The sequence below is a fragment of the Chanodichthys erythropterus genome, chromosome 16 (genome assembly GCF_024489055.1).
Source record: "Chanodichthys erythropterus isolate Z2021 chromosome 16, ASM2448905v1, whole genome shotgun sequence".
Lineage (NCBI taxonomy): Eukaryota > Metazoa > Chordata > Actinopteri > Cypriniformes > Xenocyprididae > Chanodichthys > Chanodichthys erythropterus.
In genome coordinates, this window is record NC_090236.1 from 10,382,768 (window position 1) to 10,407,957 (window position 25,190).

The 25,190-nt window shown below is 36.7% G+C and overlaps 1 protein-coding gene across 1 annotated transcript; it reads left to right on the forward strand.

Moving 5' to 3' along the window:
* Nucleotides 1-15,504: 15,504 nt before the first annotated feature.
* On the forward strand, nt 15,505-25,150 carry LOC137003740 (uncharacterized). Its single transcript, XM_067364028.1, has 17 exons — nt 15,505-15,745; nt 15,828-15,929; nt 16,036-16,268; nt 16,509-16,684; nt 16,769-16,862; nt 17,003-17,132; nt 17,222-17,442; nt 17,541-17,574; nt 17,910-17,993; nt 18,075-18,166; nt 18,996-19,113; nt 19,364-19,468; nt 19,621-19,785; nt 22,604-22,786; nt 23,090-23,198; nt 23,417-23,528; nt 25,053-25,150. Exons 1-16 carry the CDS (start codon nt 15,505-15,507, stop codon nt 23,526-23,528), a joined length of 2,199 nt encoding a protein of 732 aa, XP_067220129.1. The 3' UTR covers nt 25,053-25,150.
* Nucleotides 25,151-25,190: the final 40 nt, after the last annotated feature.

Here is a 25,190-nt window from a genome sequence, read left to right on the forward strand (position 1 = left end):
TGGAAAATGAACAAATGAATGATATTCTTTTTTATTTGCACTGATTAAAATTACAATGACAAATTGATTACAGTTGGTTCTACCTATAGTTTTACCTTAGACAGGGTGATACAAAAATGCACTTTATTTAAAATGGGTTCCTTAAGCAAAATAAATATACATTTAAAAAATAGAACATCCGAAAACAAAAAAACTATTCTTTAAAATAGTACCTGAGCATCAACGAACACACCAGTAGGCTAAGAAACCCACAAGCCATAATAACTCAACTGACTGTACAGTACACTGTATGACCCTGCTTCTTTGGATAGCCCTGCTTCTCTGGTGCTAACTCCAACATCTCAAAGGCAGGACAAAGGCTCCCAACTGTTCTTCCATTTGGTCCCACTGTTTCAAAAGAGAGTAAGAAATCATATGAGAAAATGCAGCAACTGTTTTAATCTGTCTTATTCACTATCCTATTTAACCTAAGTACAGTAGGGGCTACTGTTTATGTAACGAAAGAGAAAATACTGCACTACCATTCAGCATGCACAGCTTTATATACACATGACTGAGTGTCCATATTTCAGTAATATAATTGACATAGACATTTTTTTTACTATAGATAGGACTGCAATAATAAGAAAATGTATATTATGTAATGTAAGTCTTGTTCTAATAGCTGTCCAAGTTAACAGGTATAATGTTTCACCTATAAAAGATATGGTTAGATTCATATCGTTGCATAGTTTTGTCTTTAATAATGATCATTGTTCCCTCTGTTTGTATTCCCACACAATTCTCATGTACAATTCCTCTCTAAGCTTTGTCTCATCAGGAACCTCACTTGGGTGCAAGATGGTCGAATCGCTTCCTCTGATTCACAATGCTTGTTCAACCCAGATGTCTCTACACCACCATTCAGAAATGTGTAATGACCCAGGAATGTTCAAGTGTTTTGATAAAAATCTATTCCTTCCTTCACCAAGGGGTTGTTAAATTGATCAGAAATGTTAGTTAAAACCTAATTATTTACGGATGAGCTAAAACACTTATTAGGACACAAGTGTCTTTTTTGTTGTATTTAAATAATTAATTATAAATCTGTCATTTCCAACAGTGATAGACATTTGCAACATAGGCACTGGTAAACAATAAATATTTTTATTAATTTAATGTCACCTTGGTGAATGAAGGTATAATTTTGTCAAAGAAACACACACATTTCCTGGTGATTCCAAAGTTTTAAAGCAGAAGCGGTAGATCTGGGCTGAGTTTCCCGATAACGTTGTCTCTTAGCGCGCTACGAAGACTCTTAAGGTATAACTTAACTAAAGGTATACCATTTCTAGGCGTGTTCCCCGAACTATACCTTAGGAAGCTGCTTAAGATATACCTTCTTACGTGCGACGTTACCCGGTGCTGTCCGTGGCGATGGTGCTGAATTGGTTGATATCGATGGCTCGAGAATCAATTATTCTCTCGTGCAGGGGCTGTTTATGTGAGAAAGCGGTGTTCTTTATAAAAGAAGCACTTCAGAAATAGTTGAAATTGCATTTATTAGGACTCATGGGATATTATAAAAAATAATCCAAACTATAATAGCCTATAATAGCCTAGCCTACATATTTTAAAATTGTATCATATATTGCTGCCATAATAACCATTTAAATTTGTATGTGCTTTCTTCTCTTTCCCATTTTTGTTCGCTGAGGTGGAGCTGCGATGAAATATTGTTCTTGTAAATACTTTCCAGCATTTCAGTAATAAAAGTGTACGTCACGTACGGTGCTCGGCAGTGATCAAAAAGGATTTAAACAGTAGAATTTGAATCTCTTCTTGTAAACTCGGAGATGTGGATTCAGACGGCAATTAAATTATCGTACGACCTGTTTGTCAAAAAACAGTAGGTACTAATTTGCCCAGGGATTTTTACGCAGGTTGGGTGAGAAAAAAACACTGATATTATGGATTGGACGGCACTAAAATGACCATGAGAAACAATGTTAGCGTCCGAATAGGACTTAACTGACAGTAGCCTATGCTTTCACTGGCATTTAAAAGCGCTCGTTAATTAAAATAAATGTATAAAATTGTATTATATATAATAATATAATTAAAATTCTAACAACAATCAGTGTAATGACAATTTTATTATTTGCATGAAAAAACACTTGAATTAGCCTAACTGAACACTGTCTGGGTGTATTAAAACTTCAGAATTATATTCATATAGACCTGCAACAGTGATAAGGTAAAGCTAAGAGTGGTCCAGACCAACCTTACGAAAGTATGACTTACAGAAGGTATACTTAACTAAGAACATTTCGGGAAACACGTATTAACGATAAGGTACAGCTTAAGGTGTAACTTAAGAACGACGTAGCGTTAAGAAGGTTTCGGGAAACCCAGCCCAGAACAGGTTGTTGAACTATCCAAATGATTTCTAGACAAATTTATTAACTTAAAATTGTTACCAAGTTCTGCTTTAAAATCTAGGGGTTATCCGAGGTTCTACATATTCAACAGTATACAACCATTATGGAATTTACAGGTGGCAGACTTGCACATAAGAAATCCCACAAGACTGACAGCCTGATTGTGTCTGTCTTGTCTAGCCTGGGCAGTGTTGTACCAATTAATGCCACCCCAAGCAGACCCACCTGGCGTAATTGTAATGAGCTGACCAGGATTCAAAAACACTGGCCATATTGATGAGGTTGTGCTGCCAGGCAGCGACTTAAAGTGCTGCACCACATGCGGGTGATCCACAGTACTGATCATACATGTTTAAATGTGTGCCAATATTATGGCAAGACAAGACACTAAACTAAAAACTACAATTTCTACCTACTCATTCTCTACTGATTTCATTCACTAATAAGTGAATTTGTACACTTTACTGTAGCCTTGGGTTAAAACTATACAGAGCAACCAAAAACTGGTCTTGAAAACATCAAAACCAATGGTTCTCAAAACCTCTCGAAGAAACCCCCAGCCATGCAATATATTAGACCAGGGGTGTCAAACCGGTCCTAGGAAGGCCAAGTGTATGCAGGTTTTCTCTTTTCCCTTGTACCAGACTGATGGAGAAGCTCACTAATTGGTTAGGATCTCCCCTCACCTGGCAGTCTAGGTCCTAATTATGCTCTAATTGAAGGGAAAGACCAAAAACCAGCATACACTAAGGCCCTCCATGGAACAGGTTGCCCCAACCCTTTAATTAGATGTATTCCAGAGCTACAGTAGCAAACCTGAATCTACTTGGAGAGCTTGTTCAGGGCTAGAACAAAACTGTGTGGTGATCAGGGGTTCCCTTGGAGAGTTTTGAAAATCACTGTACCAGGACATAGAGTGTGTAGTAATGTAGCCTAAAATTCATACATACCAGGTCGCACACGGACGCCATCGAATAAATACCTGAAAAAGATGCATATGTTTTTTTAATCATTCAACATTTACATTATACTTGTTGCATTAAATCAACTGTGCAATGGATTGTCTTGTTTGTCTCCTCCACACCAGGTTTCTATTCCCCTATTAGTAGTACCCCCTGTTTAATAATTCACTTGTCCATCATTGTTTCCTGTCATTGTGACATCATGTGTCATGTTACATGCCTTCTTTGCTGCTGCTAGTGGATTCAGTATAAAGTTAAGTCTTCAGTTTAAGCCTTTGTTAACATTCCAGTGTCAGGTTGTTGGTCTCGCCCAAAATATGTTCTATTTTGTGCCTGTGTATTACATTTAATCAACATTACAATGCATTTTTATGGATTAATGCATCTCCCTCCTGCCTACCATTTACCAACATCATCAAAATGACCCTCATCACCAATTCTGGACCACAAAACCAGTTCCACAATATTTCATTGCTACTGTCTGGTCTGGTACATATTTAGACCTGGCTCACCAGGTGAGTGCAATTAAAGACATAGAACAGAAACTCAGCAGGCTTTATCTTTACAGTGTAGAAACAGACCACACTCCCAAAGTTGCTGATACCAATCTCTAGAGCTGAACATAGAGACTACCATATTTTCCGGACTATATGTCGCACAAAAGTTTAAGTTGCACTCAGCAAAAAAACACATTGTTGCAAGGAAAAAACATATACTGTATAACTTGCTTTGGTTTATAAGTCGCATTTATATTTCAAGGCCCATTTAATGAACACATTTCTGGTAAACAAAGGCATGGTTATAAACTTATGCTTGTCTACTTACAATTTAGACGTGTATATGAAGATATCTCCAAAAAACACCCCAAAATAAGACAAGACAGTACCAACTTTGCTATGCCTCATTTTATAAGTACAAAAACTATTTGTACTACTGTAGAAGTTTGGTACCATTCTGGGCATTATTAGTGGGGTAATGTACGAAGCATGTTTGGATCCATTAGTGCATGCATTTAGTTCATCAGCTTTCTCGACCAATGTTTTAACAAAGGATATAAGCTGATGAGGGGTTGTTTGGAACGATGTCAAGTTGCAAAAAACCCTAGGGTTAACTAACTCCGAACCATCACTTTAAATGTCTTACTGACATTTATTATGCAAAATGTATATTTTATGAACCAAAAGCAGATTGGGCTTCAAGATTTGGGGATTTTATTTAAAAAAGAACATACTGTCATAAAAAAATACCGCCCCCTACAAAAAAAAAATCTTTATGAAATAGAAGAATCAATAACTTACCAGATCCCCTCTTGTTTTTAGGATCTTTGAATAAAGAAAGTTTCCGGACGATGTCCGCTCTGCACATTCCTCGCATGGCAGACCTATATGATCACAACTGACATAAGCATTACGGAAGCATTGATGTTTTGTAATCAACATTATTGGATCACTTCAGAATGCAGTATATCAATAAGATGATAAGGAAAAGGAAACAAGATATTATACAGATACCTCACTTTTACATGTACAGGCAATTAAAACACTAGGAATACCTTGAGCTCTGATCTCTGTCTCGCTTTTTGGCAAGACAAGCACAGTAAAGGGCCAAGACGTTCCAAATACTTACGTGTCTTTTGACAACTTTTTCTCCCTTTCTTTTTTGGGACAACTTCTGTGTTTTTGGTGTCCTTGACTGCAACAAGTTATGATGGACAACAGTATTTATAGGTTATTTTCTACATTTATTTTTCATGGTTCTAAAGTGGGCCTAAACCCAATGTGAATGAATGCCTACCGTGCTCTGCAGGCTGAACCAAATCACCACTGAATGTTGTTTGTGCCATGTCTTCACACTCAGCAACATCCATTGTGGATTTTGTCACTGCAGCATCTGGTCCAGCAGAATCCTCACACACAGTTTCATTTTCCTCCACACATGGGTTAAGGGTGAGCACCACAGTGTCAGATTCATTTTCCTCCGCACATGGGGTAAGGGTGAGCACCACAGTGTCAGATTCTAAAGGACCTTATAACAAAAGAAGAGTGTCATATAATGTTCTACCCATTACATAACAACAACATTTTTCATAGGTGGACATTACAAAGAGAGTTCACAGATACAGGCAATGTGATCATGTTTCATAAGAGCATAGTTGCAGAAAATGGATCTCCACATTAACTCTCAGAATAATTACCCTAGAGCTCAGGAAAATATTGAGACCTGTATTTTCTTTCAAGAGTAAATGGATGGTCACAAGCCATCAAACAATGCTGAGCTGGTTGAATATTTGCACCAGGAATGGCATAAAATCACCCAATATCAATGTCAAACACTGGTGGAGAGCATGCCAAGATGCATGATAGCCAATTATTTTGAGACAATTATTATTATACAATTATGATTATTGCACCAAATATTGATTTCTGAACTCTTCCTAAGTTAACATATTAGAATTGTGTGGTTTAATAACAAATATTAACTAATTTTCTTTGCATAGTTTGAGGTCTGACAAACACTTCATGTTTTTGTTATTTTGACCAGATGATATTTTCTGCAAATACGTGATTTGAATGACAATATAAATATATATTTATAATTTTAGATAAATGTTGTCAATAGTTTATGGAATAAAACCAAAATTGTTAATTTCAACCAAACTCATACCTATCAATAATAAAACCAGGGATACTGATGATGTTGCAGTGTTCATGTAATGGTTTCCCCTGCATGTCTGTATCTTGTTTCTATGGAATTCCATTAATGGTTTTCCTAGTGTTTCCCTGTCTTGTGTCTAGTGTAATCCGGTTATGGTTTTTCCTTTGTCTCTGTGTCTAGTTTAGTATATTGCATTTCTGGTTTTTAGTTTTTCCTGGACATGATTATCACAGCATTTATGGACTTCCTATGCTTCTTCAGTTCAGTTCCATTACTCACACCTGGTTTACGTTATCGGTATTTATATTTAGTCTGCCCCTGTTCTTTGATTCTTTGTCAGTCATTGTTTCTGTCTAAGGCTGTTACTGTACATGTGTGCTCTTCCAATTCAACTTCAAGATTTAGGATAATGTAAATGGCCAGTTTCAATTTACCAGTATTATATTATTTTATTTCACTTTTAATGTTTGTTTTGTAAATCTCAAGAACTACTGTGATGCTTGTTGAGAAATGGAATTCAGTTCAAATGTTCAAACAGTTTAGAATGGTATACTAGATGAGAGTGTTATGCATTTAGGATCTTGAGGCCTATTTGATTTTCTGCAGGGTCATTTAAGACACTGAGGGCCAGATGTACGTACATTTGTGAGCGCAACGCTATTTGCGCCTTGAAGAAGACGCAGAAAGCACTTTTATTGAGACCGCACCTTGCTTCATATTTACGTAGGTTGCAGGTGTTTGTGTAGTCTGCGCCTGTCTCCGCCCACTACATCGTACATTGCGCCCTTTAAACAATTGAATGGGCCTCTTTCTCTCTCTATCGGTCAGGTCAAAAGGGTGAAAAAAAGATTTAGCGATATGATCTGCTTGTTTATGAGTAGGCATCGAATTTAAATATTATACATGGCCGGAATTCCACACCGACACAAATGAATGCCATCTGGACCGAAATTACAAACAATGTTGTAATATCCTCGACCCCCAAATAGGTGGAAAAGGTGAAAAAAGATGGCAGGACCTTAAACTTTATGAAGAAAAAGTTGGCTTTAACAGACGATGCAGGTCCCGCAGTACACAAATTCAATGTACCACAATTTAAGAGGTTGTGCATTAACGCTGGTTGCTGTGGAATGCATGGAATGAATCGATAGCTGCTTAGATCACATTAGAAAATGAAAGTAAGTCTGAATAAGATAATTAGTCGTGATTGTAAATGGACTTTGTATAGGTCCCGTTTAGGCCTATTCATATTTTTTTATAATGATGTCTATATCCTACTGTACAATTAATATTCACCCACCCGGCCATTGCTGATATTAAAAAAAGTGACCGGGATTATTGCAACACTTAAAATGTTCATTTATACTCGTCCACACATGGTTTTGTATTTTCCAATTAAAATGTCTAACATGCTAATCTTTATGTGATCCTCCCATAAATGCATATGCATTACACGGAAGGCGCTGTTAGCCATTTTCAGTTTCAGCGCCAGGCAGTTTGCGTTTCCACCTCGATGCAGCCTGTTTTGCATACCTCGCCATGCTTTCATGCGCAGTTTGCGAAACAAATACACCTTAAAGTGGGTGCAAAAGCGTTAGTACATCTGGCCCTGAGGCCTGTAGCTTATAAACTAGGTCATAGGGTAGTGTCAAGTGTGGACATCACACACACAAGCCTGTTGATCTTGTTATTGTAAAGAGGAGGGATCTTCTCTTCTCAATTCAAGGCCACTCGATGACTAAGAGGATGACTGTGCAGTGTGCAGGATTTACAGAAAGGGCACAGAGAGTCCATCAATGGCTAAACTTATTCTTAAAATCAGAATGAGGCGCAGATAGACAAACTTATAGCTTACAACTCTATTATATTCTATGACTATCTCTTTTATACTAACAGGATGGGTTACCAACATGACAGGAGACACAAATGTGACCAAGATAAGGTTACTACAGATCATCTTGAATCTGTTGAAAAGCAATGGTCATCAAGATGAGGTAACAGTCTTCTGTTAGACCTGGGATCGGCTAAGATGTTCAGTTCCAAATAGATAAAAACTGAGAGAAGTCAAAGTAAAGAGCAGTTCCTGGGCCAGAGGCCCCGAGAAGTCCTGACGTGGGAATCTTCAGGAATATTTTGAATTTGTACCTGACTGTTCCTGACCAGCTGTGATTGTCCTGTGTTGAGATGAGACAAATACTTTTTCACCGTGGCCTGCATTTTTGAACGAGACCTTTTTATGAAAAATCCACTGCATTACAACTAAAATTACTGTTATGGTACCCATCAATGTCTATATTTTAGCTATGCTACAGCTGATTCTAAAGATGTGTGGCTGGGTAGCAGCAATTCTTTTTCAAATTGAAAATAATAATAGAATAATTGGTTTTACATGGTTACAATGTGAGATAATATTAATATGAAATACAGAATTTGGACAACTATTCATTTTTTCCAAATTTGCAAGCCCATTGTACATTCTTTTGCACCTATAAGATACACACAGATCCCTTTCTACGTCAGTGTGGCGTTGACTGGAAAACAGTCTGTACCTTGCTGCATCATATCCTCTTCCTGACCAGCTGACTCCCTAGCAGGGATACTGTCTTCAACTTCAGCTACCTTCTCCTTCTCCAGATTCCGGGAGTGTACTTAAGAAACAGAAACAATTTTAAAAACACTTCAGACAATAATTATGAACATTTAGAAATCACAAATATGAAATAATTCTAAATTAAATTATTAACCATAAATGTACAGTAATTACCACCAAATACATGTTTCGATTTTGAACATTCACTCACACTTCAGGATTGACCCAAATACCTCCTTCAGCTTTCCCACAAGCTCCTCGTGAAGATTCAGCCCAATGCTGCTGATGACATCTGCAGTAAATGTTGATTTTTTTACTCCCCAAAAGTAATATGGGGTAGTATCCAACAGCTTCAAGGCGATCCAGCTAAAATGTGATCACACCAAGATATGTGTAAATTACATTGCAAGTACACTAGTAAACTAGTAACAAACTAGTAATTGTATTACTTATTTCTTCGTTGAATATGAAAAGCTGCAATATGATCTCCATAATGGACATATGGCTCTGCAACCCGATTTCACCCCTTGCTAACACGGGATTACACTGTACATTTATGTGTTATTCATACAACAAATTACATTTTTGTGTGCTATAGAAATGACATAGTTTTATATTGTGAACGGTTAAGGTTAGGCAAGAACTTACAGAGGTTAGGGTTAAGATTAGGTAAAAGATTACATAATATATAATAGTGTACTGTAAGTACAGGGGTCTGCGTGGCATAGTTGGCTAAGTCGCTGCATTGCCGGACAGTCTGCGTCACGATGGTCGTAAGTTCGAGTCTAACATGTACTGTCTGACTTTCCTTGGGCCACCTGCACGAACCAGTGCAGAATTGGCATTGCGCTGCCCAGGGTTTTGTTTACTTAAATCAGATTCTCTATCCTGTCATGTCACTCTCCAGCGACTCCTTTATTAAAGTATATTCGGTTAATGTTACCCATAGGTCTCAAACCAGTTCCACGGAGGGACTAGTGTATGCTGGTTTTACTCTTTTACCTTGTACAAAACTGATTGAGTAGGTCAGTAATTGGTTAGGATCTCCCATCATCTGGCAGTCTAGGTCTTAATTGGTCACTACTTGAAGATAAAGACTAAAAACCAGCATACACTAGGCCCTCCGTGGAACCAGTTTGAGATCTCTGACGTAAACATTCTGTGCATGATCCGAATAAAGGTGAACAGTGAGAAAAAGTTGTTGGTTCAAGCGACATATGGTTGGATGAACCATGTGCGTGCCCCTTGTCATCCCACAGACCTATACAAGTAGCAGCGAAGTGGCAGACAAGGCAGGATTTGCAACATGGAATTGAGAAGAGAGGAAATTCTATACAAAAATAAATAAATAAAAAGTTATGATTTTAGTTTATATCAAACACAAAAAAGTTAGGCGTACCTATTACACGCCACCTTGGCACACTTAATTTTAATTTGGTGTCTCTATAGAAAAATAAACACAACATTATGTTAGATGTACACCTTGGGGTGAGATCAGGCTATGATACAGCTAGGCTATACAATGTAAACCCCAAGAGTTCATTATTTAGTTGAAAATGAATGCACCTAATAAAGTCGAGTACAGTGAATTAAATATACATATCACATGTTTAGAGTAGCTAAATGTTTAAAAAAAAAAAATTACAGTAATACTGATATTTCACAACATGTGAGTTCACCAACTAAGAGTATTTGGGTAAAAAATAAATACTTCGGTAAAGTTGGTTTTATATTCGCACATTCGGACATCCGTATTCAATAGCCTTGTTAATCACACTACATTGGACATTCAGTGGACATTCACAAGTAAATATGGCATTAAAACAATACTTGCCTATTCTGATCGACTGTGAAAAATGTTGTAAGTTGACAATCGTTGGTTGTCAATATCATGTCGCTGATTAAAATTCGCAAACATTAATTTATTGCACATTTATTGGAAAGTCTGAATTTATCAGAAGTCTGAATGTGCGAATATAAAACCAACTTTACCCAAGTAAAATAAATGTGGGTACACTGAAAAAATGGACAGTTGCGGTTGCAGATTAACATAAAAATATTATGTTTGATTAACATAACTATATTGTGTTTAACAGTTATTGTATTTTGGTGTTTAACACAATATAGTTATGTAAATCAAACATAATATTTTTATGTAAATCTCACAACCCAGCGTTCCTGTTTTTCAGTGTAAGTATACTTACATACCATGCAGATTAAAAATGTTCAGAATAATCTTAATTCAAAAAGTCAAACTTTACAGTAAATTGCATTCTTATTAGTATGCACCACTTACCACTTTGAAGCTTGACTCTAGCACATGGGTTTGGTTACAGTTCTTCTTTATGTTTTTGACATATTCAGACTTCTGAGCTGCAAACTTGGTTCTGGCATCAATCAGTCTTTTCTTGTAAGGCTGCTGTGCTTTGCAGTGAGGGCATTTTTTGCATGCAACATATATTAAATGCTGGCAAGCAACACACTGACGTTGGTTCTTCTTACCTCCCGGCATACCTGGATAAATACACACAGCTTTTAATAAAAACAAATGAAAAAATGCCCCGACCTTCCGGACCCCAATATCAGTAAAGCAGGCTGTCGAAATGTAGAACAATTGTACTTACTTCTTAATGTGTTCGGTTGATCGATTTTTTTCGCGATCGTCTGCAGTCACGATGGGCGAGAATGCACTCTGGTCCAGACGTGTGATGTCACAATAATCGATTCCCACCAAGGCCTCCCGCTAAAATCCTCGAATCAGTATTTATGCGCGTAGGCGTGACTGTATGCTGCTGCTGCCTTGCGCGCACGATGTCTGACGTTAGCCAGGCTATTCTAAGCGTAGTTCTGAAATTGTAATCTTTAACGTCCGACTTGAGTGCGTTCACGCTTCACAATAACTGAATCCAAGTTGTCTAAATCAGAATTTTTAATTCTAATATGAACTGAATAAACAGAATTGCTGTATCCTAACGAAATCACATAAGTATGTTGCACACATTTAAAATAGATCCATTGGTTGTGTGTAATGCATGTTAAACTTTGTCATTTTTGCAGCAATTGCAAATTTGGACAAGGTATCAGTCGTCTTGTAAAATAAATCTGAAATACAGAATGAGACTTACAGTTTATTAGCACGTATTTAGCTGTTTCCACTCTCAATTTAAATGGAGTGATAATGTGACAAATGGCCTTTAAGCCAAATGCATTCAAAATATTTTAAGGAAAATAATTGTTTGCAAATTATTCTAGCAAAGGACCCCCTGCATGTGGCCAGCCTAAACAATAATGTATATTGTAACTGGCCCCCCTAACAGTACAACTGGCCCCAGCTTGGCCCCCCAGTTGAAATGTTCTGGGGCGTTGGACTAAATGAGATGTTGGAGGGGACACATTTCATATTTGTAAGTGTTCTTACTATTATACTATGCCAGGGATCTCAGTGCAAATTGTAGTTAGGGTCCCTGTGAATTCCATCAAAGTTGTTAAGTGTGAATATATGTAATCATTGCATATATGTTCTGACTTAAGTCTTCCATGTTGAATGAGCTGTGAAAAGAATCAGACCATCTCATACCCTGTTATCAACAAGATAACACTTAAAGTGTGGATTGAACATTAGAATTTGATTATGCTGAAAAATTGGGTAACCCATTTTGTGTGTGTGTGTGTGTGTGTGTGTGTGTGTGTGTGTGTGTGTGTGTGTGTGTGTGTGTGTGTGTGTGTGTGTGTGTGTGTGTGTGTTAATGCAGCTTATAGAAATCAAAGATATGGTATCTCAAAAAATTAGAATACAGATTTTCTAATACAGAAATGTCAACCTGAGAAGCATTTGCAAAGACTATTTATCTCTCAATCTGGTTCAGTACAACCACAATCATGTGCTGACTTCAGATGCACCTGTATATATATTTTCAACCACTATGCGTGGACACTCCGCATATGTATTCACATTGGTTGTGTTCTGTTTTGAATTTATATAATCCTCAACCTAACAGCCAACAAAGTCTTCTAGAAGTTGAGGAATGAGGAAAAACTCTACAATGTTCCTCTACCAGTGAGATATTTAGCATCTTGAAATACAATGGTGTGCATAAAACTCCACCAACCTGCTACAGAATACATCTGTTCTCTCCAACACAGAAGTTGATGCATTTCATTCAGTCTGAGTGACCAATACTGAAGATACACATTCATTTGTGTCTGAACATTTTAGCAAAGCAATAAAAATAGTGAAATTTGAGTAACTTCCAAAATACCTCACAAATATATTGTCCAGTTCCTTTATATTTAGGAAGCGATGTGCACATCATCTACAATAAACATAATTGTGCATGTACTTTATTGTTCAATGCTTAGGGTTAGCAGGCAGCACCCATGGAAGGTTTGGCTTTAGCAACAGACAGGTTTTCCAGGCAAGGGCCTGAGGGCAAAACTGCCCCTTACAGAAAACAAAAAACAAATGCATTTTACATGTGAAAAAGCACATGTGATCACATGTGGTTTTTAAACACTTCACATTCACACGTGTGTTTACACCAAGGGTGTAACTTTGGGTTCCACATTGGGGGGGGGATGGGGGGCTGAGATCTAAGTTAATAATTTTCATTCATCATTATGATAAGATTTTTATTTTTATTTTTATTTTTTTTGGGGGGGTTGCACTGGCCAGTTTTGATTATTTACGGGGGGATGGGGGGGGTTAAATTACGCCTATGATTCACATGTGCGTTCACATGTGATTCATGATTTCACATGTTGAAATATAGCAATATGTCACAATTAAATTACATGTGGTTTTTATACACTTCACATGCATCCACATGTGATCACATGCGTTCACATGTGAAATTCATGTGTTTTTTTGTAAGGGTGTTGTCTTCTTTAAATAAAACACCAAAAACTACATGAACAACAAAAACTAATGAGGATTTAACAGGCTGAAGACACACCACAGGTAAGCTGTTGTCAGGCCAGGATGTTACTCCAGCAGTTTCGTTGACAGTTCGCAATTTAAATTATGCCAATTGTATAAACAATTATAAAATATACCTATTCGCTTATCACAGGTAAATGTAACATATACATTTTATTTTTTATATGTTTTGTACAATGTATAAAAAACAATAAAAAAAATATAAAAATTTAATGTACATACGTTTTTTATTTTTTATTTTATTGTTTTTTTATATGTTTTGTACAATTCTGGAAGAATAGAAATCTAGCTAATATATTCAATGAAACGGGAAATAAGGTTGTAATCGTGCCATTTGAACCTGAACCCTAATTTTCCGGAAGTGGGGTTTACGCGCAAGTTACGCGGGCCATATCTATCTATGACGCGGGCGGCATATATGAAGATACACCACTGCGAGTTTAATCCGAGAGGTAAAACAGTTGAACGATATATTGAATAGACAACATCTAAAAATAAGCAAACGTAAAATATTGCGTATTTCTGGAGTAGACGTGACATGGCAAGAAGGAAAAGACTACAGAAACAGATTCCTCTTGATGGGCCTAACGTTTCTACACTCACTGGAGACGTGGACGATTATGTTGATAGTCGGCTAATTGATATAATTAGTTCCGAATTAAGAGACAAAGTACATGAAAAGGTAAGCAAAGAAGAATATTCGTTATGTTTGCCCAAACGAGTGGTAGCCAAAATAACAATTTATAAGCGTTTTAGATCAGTGTTTCACAAACAGCTGTAGGCCCATAATTCAAGACACGTAGGCATATTTATATTAGGGTACTAAAGAGGTACTTTGGCTACAGTCACATAAAAATGTTGGGAACAACTGTTATAGGTTAATGTTATGTTGGACATTGCTGCATGAACATTTGCGGTGCCTTTCTAGTGAGATATCAATTTTTGTTATATTTAATAGACTCCAATGAATAACCTTTACAGATATATTCTTGAGAAATGCTTTTGAGCATAGTTTTAAGTTACCCATCTGAACCCAAATATGAACTGGATTTACTCAAATATAAATAAATGTAACTAGACACATTCTCAAAACGGATGCAATTATAAAAATGATAACTGTTGCCATTTATTTCCATACTAGACTATACAATTCAATGAGTACAATTTAATTTAGCTGCAATTTATTAATCCGTACATTTATTCCAGAAGGATCCATGTAAGGCCAAATGTAGGAGGAAGAACATTGACTCAGTGCGGTGGAGAAAGAGGGACCAGTTGGGACGATTGACTATTGAGAATCGACTATTGAGAACTCCCTCAAGAGATAGTATGTGTTATGTCAATTATAAGCGGCATTCCTCTAAATTGTCATGAATTTTTAGACATTCTCTAAAGTTTTCATATGATTGTCCAGTCACATCTGAATGTCGAATGAGGTCGACACGACCTCAATATGAAGATTCATCAGAAGACGTTGCTGATACAACAGATGGTGAGAATATACTATTATTATTTTTTATAACTAACAACATGCACAACTGTTGTACATTTTAGCACTGCATGTATTCTTGCTGATTGTATTGTGTACCTATTGTATGTATTCCCACACAGGCACTTCACCTCGACGGTTTGAGGAGACACTTCAATTGATTGGTAAGAGACAATGTCAGATACAATATATGTACATAACTAATTTTGTATTTTACAGGATATGAAAATTCTATGGCTGACGCCATTTAGTACAGGGCTGGAAAAAACTTTGAAATACTTTAACCCCATTTATCCCTCTCCTCTAAAGACAAAAATATTCAAGAACTCAAGGAGAGCTTAGACAGCCCAGACATTTATCCATCAGAAACTTACAGCGTACGGACCTGGGATTTGCGGCATGAATTATGTAACGAAAAGTGGCAAAAATCAAGACCACATCTTTTACAAGCCATGTTAACAAGCGGAAGGACACCTCAACAAGCTTGCCAACAGTGTCATGTGGAAGAGGCTGTTATTCGATGCAGAGACTGCCTCCCCAAAGAACTGTATTGCAGTAACTGTGATGTGTCAGTGCATCACCAGTATGTTCTACACAACAGGGAGTCATTTGTGGGAGGCTTTTACAAAGCCATGTCACCGAAATGCATCGTTACAAAAGACAGCACTGGTGAACATGTAGTTAGTGAGCACGGTATGTGACCGCTATATGGATTGGATTACATTACATATCAAGTGTAAACTGTTACAATTAATATTGATGTCTGTTTTTCCAGATTGTCTCCTACCGATCGCTTTGCCCAACAAGATTTGCTGTTGTGGTGCTGAGGATGTTTCAGTGAATGCTGGTCGTGCCATTATCTTCATAAATATTAATGGTGCTTACCTTTGTTTAACTTACAACATAAAATGTGTAAAGCAAGTACAAAGGCTTTGTATAGTTGAATGTATGGTTGTGATGAATATCTCTGTTTGACCCAACAGGTCGCTATGATCTCTCCCTTCCTTTGGTAACCTGTAAGTCTTGCCTAAAATCGTGGACACCTGAGGTCAAAGACCTTATATTAAATGGGTACTGGCCTGGAACCATTGAGTTTCAAACAGTTTACACTGTCGACCTGTTCAGTACCTTTGAAGACTTTAAAGTCACAGCACCTGGCCTATCCAGACAGGCCTTTGTGAGAATGCTGCAAAGCCGCTCAATGCGTTCTGGCAGAGTAAGTAAGATTTAAACAAAATGTAATAATGTAGAGGATAAATGGGTGAGGGGGGTTATAGCCATTGACAAAAAGGTTTGTTTTATAAATAAGAAAGTTGTGGCTAGATGTGCAAGGAAAGGAAATGTTGTGGAATCATGATTAGGAGAAGTCAGGTTGTACTGTATAGTACAATGCAAAAATGTATCTGTTACTTCTTAAGCAACTCTCACCATAACTAGTCTATTTTATGTTTACTAGGTTGGTACAATATCAGTGGACTGTTTTCAGCGCAGTTTTCTGGAATGGACGTACTGTAGACATGAGATGGAAACACTTCTTGGAGATGACCATTTCTCCTGCCCAGCTTGCAGTCAGGATATGCTGGCAGTGTCTCTTGATGGGAACAGGAAAATGTACAGGTTTAATCGCAACGGGTAAGTTAACAAAGTAATTTATCTTTAAAAAAAACAAAACCTAAACCTGTCAGAGTCCATTCAGTGTTTTTTGTATTTTTGTAGGATAAATGAAAATCCATATTTTGACGGAACCTTCTTTGCCAAAAATGAAGAGGTTGCAGAGTTTTTGCAAACTATTAGAGACAAAATCAAAACTGTAAGTTATGGAAAAATATAATCAATTAATGCCTCAGTCATAAGAGACAATTTTATCATGTACAACTTACAGGTCATCTATGATGATCTATGATGATGATTTAACAACAATAATAATTGTTTGTGAAAATATTCTCTTAGTCACCAGGCCGAACCATTTGTGGAAACTCACACTTTAAAGCTGGTAGTGAGTCTAACAAGAAGTCTCAATCCAAACTTGATGAAGAGGGTGTGATGATTTCAGTCTGTAGACACTGCATTCTTTTGAATGGTAGGTTCAGCACTCTGATGAACCCAAGCTAACCAAGACTTTCTTGTCTTTGATTATACTAGAATTCTGAACTAACTCTTTTGTAACAGGACTACAGATGTACCGTGGAGAAGTGTTTGCATACCCTCTTTATCTTCAAAAAGAGCTTGGCAAGACACAAAAGATTGAGTTTGTCTGCACTGATGTAATGTGCAAATATTACCCATACTTAAAAAGAGTGTGTGAGGCCTTTCCTGATCTAGAGTATCTTTTGCAAATGCGACCATTCTTATCAGTTATGCATGCAAAAGGTCATTCAACCAAATGTGAGGTAATTGTATTGATTATATATTTATTTTTAATTCTAAATACATAATGATTATTATATGAGTAATTTTGATACAATGCTGCGATGATTATGCATAACAGGTGGAGTGGGGTGGCCGCAACCAAGAGGGAGCTGGTGAGTTTTAACTTTAGAGCAGTGGTCTCAAACCTGTTCCATTGAGGGCCTAGTGTATGCAGGTTTTCTCTTTTACCTTGTACCAGACTGAGTAGGTCACTAATTGGTTAGGATCTTAATTGGTCACTAATTGAAGGGAAAGACCAAAAACAAGCATACACTAAGCCCTCTGTGCAACCGGTTTGAGACCCCTGCTTTAGAGTATCTACTGATAAACCTGTCATTGGATTATTCTCATAGACAGGTTAAATGTCCATATCGTAATTTAATGCAGCAACTTTGACCACTATGCCACTCGTACCCCGATGGATCTGTTCCTAATGGATCTAATGCAGGTTTGACTGTCGGGGAGGAAGTGGAAGCAGTCAATTCATTTATGTCTCGTGCTGCATTGACAACAAAATATATGACCAAATCTGGTGAGTCGTTGGGTTTAATTAAAGTCATTGTTAAATATGTGCAATATTTAAAATGGATCTGTTCATTTTTTTTTTTCTCAGCACGCACAGATATGATCACTATCCATGTTCGTGGATGGAACCTAAGGAAAAAGTTAAATCTTCACAATTATCTTGCTCAAAGATATGTTAAGGTACATTTGGTATTATGTTTTTGTTTATTAATTCTAATTTAGATTAACCTTTGCATTCAGTGTTGGGTAAAGTTCTTGAAAAGTTCATTTTAGTTAAATTTCTGAGTTCACAAGTTTTGGGAAGTCCCTAATTTAGACAAAATAATTGGGTAAATGGAGTTCATATCTTAACAGTGTCCTATAAAACAAATACAAAGAGTAAAGAAATATCAATCATGGTCACCGGTACGATATGAACTCCATATACCTGATAATTTTGTCTTAAAGGTCACATATTGTCAAAATCGACATTTTCTGGCTTTTATTATCATAATGAAGGTCTAGGTGCTACGTATTTACCTTGTAAGTGTCAGACAAACGCACACTGCCTATATTTAGAACAGATTTAGAAGCTGTGCCTGAAAACGAGCCGTTTTGAATTCCTGCATTTTGAGATGTCACAAATGCCTAGGCTCCTCCTTCAGTCACTGCACACACACTACAGCTTGTTCCCAGTGACTGCCTGCTTGTGCGTCTTTCAAATCGGCAAATCAGAAGAAAGGCTCGTGAACATTAATTAGACAGACCAAAATCGACCTGTTTTTAGCAGAGCTACTGAGAAAAGAGCTTGCAAAACGCTATTTACTTGGTGTTTGATACTTATAACTGCAAATATAACTTCATAAGTACATAAAAACGTAAAAAAAATATTTAAAAAAGGTTACAATATGAGACCTTTTATTAGGGACTTCCCAAAACTTGTGAACTCAGAAAATGAACTAAAATAAACTTTTCAAGAACTTGACCCAACACTGTTTGCATTATAAGTATAACTTCATGTATGTTACAGACATTACAGAGAACAGCTGAGGTGGCAGGGGAGATTGAGATGACCAAATCCCACCTGAACAAAACAAGTGAAGATCTTCAGCAGTGGGTCACAGATGTTCAATTGTGGGCAGCATCAAGTAAGTTTGTTACTAAATCTAAAGAAATCATGTCATGTGTGCAAGGGTGTAGGAATGAGTTTGATATTGAGGGGGACTCGTTTTATTCAACAATTGTTGTTTTTATTGGGTGGGACCACTAGGTTAACTGCCACTAGGGATCATGTCCCCCCCTTCCCCACCCGCTCCTACGCCCCTCCATTTGTGAAATTTGAATGTTATAACTTTTTTAATATTATGTTTGTAAGCTTATCGTTTTGTTTGCAAACAGCTCCGAGTACCATCAGTTCACATGATCCACAGGGGCTGCAGCGTCTAATGGAAGGCTTGGTCCTTAAAATCCACCAAAAGAAAATGGAGTTGTACAGAGAGACAGGTTTGTGATTGAGTTTTTTTTTATTCATTTTGTAGGATCCTACACATTCTTGTGAAAGTAATCTATAAATCTGAATGGAAATGTCATAATGTGTGTACTTTATTAAAATTATATTTTTCTGAAATCTGTGTTCATGTGTTACCTCCTTGTAGACAGCAACAAAGACAGGCGACGCAAGCGATCTGCCATTGCTAAAGAGAAGAGCAAACTAGAAGAGGCCATAACATCATACAATGCTCTGGTCTCAAATGCAGAGGCTGTGGATCCAGCAGACACCCTTTTAGCACAAGAATTTTCAATATGGCCTTGGGAAACAGGTAGAGATTGGAACAGGAAATATTATTGTCAACACAGTATTTAAGTTGTCTTTGTCTTCACTTACCACAATAGTGCACAATTAGATTCCATGTAGTTAAGTTTTATGTTACATTTATTTATAAAGAGAGAATCAGACTGAGTCCTTGGTCTCTTTTACAGCTGAGCCTTGTGGACAGAAGATGTAAAATATAATTACAAGAAACATTATTAAGAATAACAATTACAGCACATTCAACAGAAAATAATTAAAGTGTAACTCTCACCAAAATTTAACCTACGTGTTTTTTTTTTTTTTTATGTTTTCAAGTCAACCTTTTCAGTATTAGCATAATTTGGATGTAAAAGCCACGTTTAAGATTTATTGTAGTCTCATTGTTCGGTCAAATAGCCATTTGAATTTAAGTGATAGTTACTGCCATGATGGCATAAAAATTGCTATTCCTAAAACCCTAAAAAGGCTCAACATAACATGAAACTTTTTTTCAAATGATCACCAGGGGCTCTAGACATGAACTCGAACATTGAGAACATTGTTTGTGTTCAAAAAGTTTACAAAAATGCAAGGTTTGTAAAAATAATTTTTGCAGTTCATGATTCCGGTGTCTGCCATTTTGCCAGTCAAAAAGTGTCGATCTCTGATTGCAAAGTAACAGGGAGGAGAGTAAACATGAAAAAGCTCCTAAAGCTTAGTTCCATATAAATGCATGGGTAATTTGTTGTTTTGTCGTTAGTGAAAAACAATATTGACCTTGTAGTTCCTAATATGGAGTCTATTAATTTGCATTCGGAGATCGACACTTTTGGACTGTCAACATAGAGGCGGCTGGAGAGAAAAACAGCTACGTTGAGTTGTTAAAAACATTTATTTTTAGTAAACTCTGTGTACACAAACAATGTTCTCAATGCTTTAGTTCATGTGTAGAGGCCCTGGTGATACTTAGAGAAAAGTTTAATGTTATGTTGAGCCTTTTTAGTGTTTTAGGAATAGCAGTTTTGATGCCATCATAGCAATGCCCCTATCACTTCAATTCAAATGGCCATTTGACCGAACATTGGGTCTCATTCATGAAACATTCGTAAATATACGAGTAAATGTGTGAGTGATTTGCCCGTAAAGAGACATTCCCGAAAATTCTTCTCCTGATTCACAAATACTTCGTAAATGTCAGATGTGATAGTGAAATGTGTGTGTGGGTTAATGAATTCCAATCAGTCGTAAATGGGACGCGCGTGCACGCTCATTCTCTCAATTACCATAAATCCCGCCCATTACAACCGACTGACAACTATATATGAGCATATATATATAAAAAAGACTTGCGGACTTGTGTTCCGTTTGCAGATGCTATTACTGGTATAAAAGTAAAAAGAAAAAATATATGTAATTACTATATATAATATTTTTTTTAAATGCTGTGTACATATTTACCGATTAAGGTGAATTAAAATGCAGCTTATTAATGAGCAAAACGTTCGGATGTAAACGCACTATTTACGCGTGGCTGGGAGCAGGTGTAGATTTCTTTTGTACCAACTAACATTTGGAAAATACGAACATTTTAATGAATCCGAAAATTTACGCCAGAACCTCTTTATACACGATTTACACAAATTCGTTCTGCTCGTGTTTCATGAATGAGACCCAATGAGACTACAATAAATTTTAAACGTGGCTTTTACATCCTTGTAATAATAAAACCTTCACAATCATCGGGACGAAGGAGGCGGGAACTGGCGGACAATCAAATGTCATTTTAATAATTCCAAAATAAACAAAACAGCGCACCAGCCCCTCACGGACGACTGATGCGCACAAATAAAAAGCAAAACACAAATAAAATCCCAGGCCTGGTCCTCTCTCGTCCTTCACGGTCGTCGCTCCAGTTTTATATCCTTCAATCTCCTACGTTGGACTCGAGACCGGCGGTGGGGCGCAGGTGTCACTGATTTCCCAATCATTCCGCCGGCCTCACTCCTTGTTCCCACGTCCCTCGGCCCGCCCCACTCGCCACAATCCTAATTATGCTATTAATGAAACGGTTGACTCGAATACATTTAAAAAAAAAAAACATTATAGGTTAAATTTTGGCGAGAGTTTATCCTCTAATGTGGCATGGATTTAAAATGCCCTAAAGGAACCAAAGCATCAATCTTGAGTTCTCTCTGTAAATCATTCCCAGTGTGAGGGGCATGGTAGACGATAGTTTTTTTTTAAATAAATCGTTTTATTTGCTTTTTTTATTATTGAGAATATAGTGATCCTAGTTTTTTTTTAAATTCAAATGTGCTGACAAAGTTTGTAACAGAACTAGTTCAACACAACCACAAACAATTACATAGCAACCTAAAGATAATTAAACAACTTCACAAAATAACTTCAAATGCTTTTTAGAGTGATGCATCACTTTTGTGATATAAGCATTTAAAATGCTAAATGGCTTGGGACAAATGACTTGTAGTGCATCTGTTTACCACTATTACCGTATTTTACGGACTATTAGTCACAGTTTTTTTACTTGTCTGGCTGGTCTATTCTATATTGGCACTCGGGGAAACACTCATTTTAACTATTTGTAAATATCGATGAACATATTTAAACATCTAAGTTGTAAGTAGACAAGCATAAAATTATAACCATGCCTTTGGTGACCAGTAAAGTGTTTATTTAAAGGGCCTTGAAATATAAGTGCGACTTATACTCCGGTGCGACTTATAGTCTGGAAAATACGGTATGTAGTTTTATATCACATTGCAAGGCCTTTCACTGTCGGTCAATCTTTTTGTCTTTTTTGCTATTACCAGTATTTATCTTTACAGAATCCACTGTGCCCTTGAGACAAAAGAAGATTGTGTTTGACAAGATAATGCTGTTGTCTCGTTTAAAAGAAGAAAAGACTATTCTCATTAAAGAGATGAAACAACACTGGCAGTTCCTGGCTGGTGTCTCCAAGACATTAGGTGATGATATAAAGTTGGTCAGAGGTGACTTGAAAGAAGGGAGTAAGTATTCATTACTGTCTCTGAGATACTGTATAATTTGACAGGTTTGTGGAGTAAACACTAACAGGTCTTTCTTTTTCATGCCATTTGGTCTAAAAAAAATACATGCATATACATGCAATATATGCATAAAATTACTTAAGATATATGTAGCCATATTCAATGAATGAGCTAATGACTGGTATTAATGCTGATACATTAACCTAGCAAAGATCATCAGGACAGAAATATGGACATTGTATGTGTCTGTAAAAAGCTGCAGTAGGATACATTTGCCCCTAACCAATCTTAAAACGTTTTAAGTCTGTCCTACTAACATGTCTGTGGAGGCATACGAGGGACTGTGCTGCATTATGTTGGCAAGATTGAGTGACCTACAACATCAAATGAGTGAGGTGAAGTCAAAATATAGGTGGGTGCTCATGTTCGGTCCCTGTCTTGTACTGTACCTTGTAAAATAGCTTAATCTTTCTTTGTAGACATACTTTTGATATTGCATTGTGTGAAAGTTACAAAGTAAAATATTTAGTTACTAAAATGATGGTGTCATTTTATGAGCTCAACAGGACTGAGAAAGTGAGGATGCAAGATATTTATCATTTCATTTAACCTGTGTTCACTTTATCACAGGCAGATTGTGGTGGATCCAAGTGTTCTCTCAATTGATGAGGAAGATGGAGAAGCAGTTTGTGAGGAATTTCCTTACCTCCATGATGACATTGATTCATCCGATGAAGACTGAGTAAGGATAAATAATGTACTAGATCACTAACCATAAACTCTGCAACCTTCTCCTAATGCTCAGGTACTTTCCTACTAGCTCCTGGTTGACAAAAGTTGTGATAAAAAAAAGTACTGACTGCTGAGTATTGTTAATTTCCTAAGGAGTCTATTAGAGCTTCTGCCTGTTCATTGTATATGCCATTTGCGCTACATTTGACTTGGACAATTACGCCCAGTGTTAATTTACTACTAAGGTTGTTGCCTTGTCACTTTATTCACCCACTTCTTCTACCTCTCTGTTTGATTGTGCTGCAATAATTGTACATATACCTACACCTTTATTGTGTTGCCCTCTCATCCTGTATCTTATCTGTATTTCTTTCTTTTTCTATCCCTCCGTGCAATTAATGTGTAATTTTGTGTAATTTCATGTGTAACTTCTTTGTCATCCTGCACCTTTTGCTTTATCTTGGCCAGGTCGCCATTTCCATTGAGAATGTGCTCTTTAAAAGCTCACCTGGTTAAATAAAAAGAAGTAGGGGTGTAACGGTTTGAGATGTTCACAGTATGATAACTTTTAGAAAAAAGATCACGGTATTACGGTCTCACAGTATTAGTAAAAATATAATTGGTTGCAAACTTTGGCATAAGATAGTGAAGCACACTCCCGCTGGGCTCTGGAGTAGTGAAAACGTCTCAGGGCAGTTTCACACCTAAAAGTCCGGACTAACATTTGTGTTTTAGTACATTTTATACATTTGACATTATACATACATTTTTTGGTTTCACAGTAATTTTGCTAGCACACTAGTCCTTGCATTTTCCAGCAGGACAATGACAAACCACAGTCTGCTTGGATTAAAAACTCACCAGAGGACATGTATAATAGAATGGGCAAAAGTGTTCTTGCTAAACTGAACCAACTGGCATCTTTACTTCCCAAAAGCTTATTAAATGTTATTTAAAAAAAAAAAAGGTGATGTTACATAAAACAGTGGTAAACAGTCGCAAATATTTTGACTGTGTTGCAGTCATCAGATTTAAATTTAGTGTATATTTTCTAAAATAAATGAAATACTCAAAGACGTTATTTGTTAATAATGTGTTTTCAGTATAGTACAGAGTGAACAGAATTTTTTTTTTTTTTTGCATTTTCAATACTGTCAACTTTTTCAGAATCTGGTTGTACTTTTATAGTGCAATACTTGGTTATGTTTTCTTTCTCGGTTGATACAAATCTTTGTAGTAGAATAATAAAACAAAAGTAGCAGAATACATCTATATAATGCTAAAGAAATATGAATATGTACAAATTACTGTGGTAAGAATGCACTGAATTCAAAATTGTATACACAGTGCTATTGGATTTTATGGCTTTTATACACAGATGGCACTGTGCAGATTTAGCAGCACTGAAATAGTTTATATCAGCTGTGAAAATTGCATTGAATATGCAGTGGATAGTGAAATAGGATAGTGAATAAGACAGATTAAAACAGTTGCTGCATTTTCTCATATGATTTCTTACTCTCTTTTGAAACAGTGGGACCAAATGGAAGAACAGTTGGGAGCCTTTGTCCTGCCTTTGAGATGTTGGAGTTAGCACCAGTTTGGAGTTTGTCATTGTAATTTTAATCAGTGCAAATAAAAAAGAATATCATTCATTTGTTCATTTTCCATT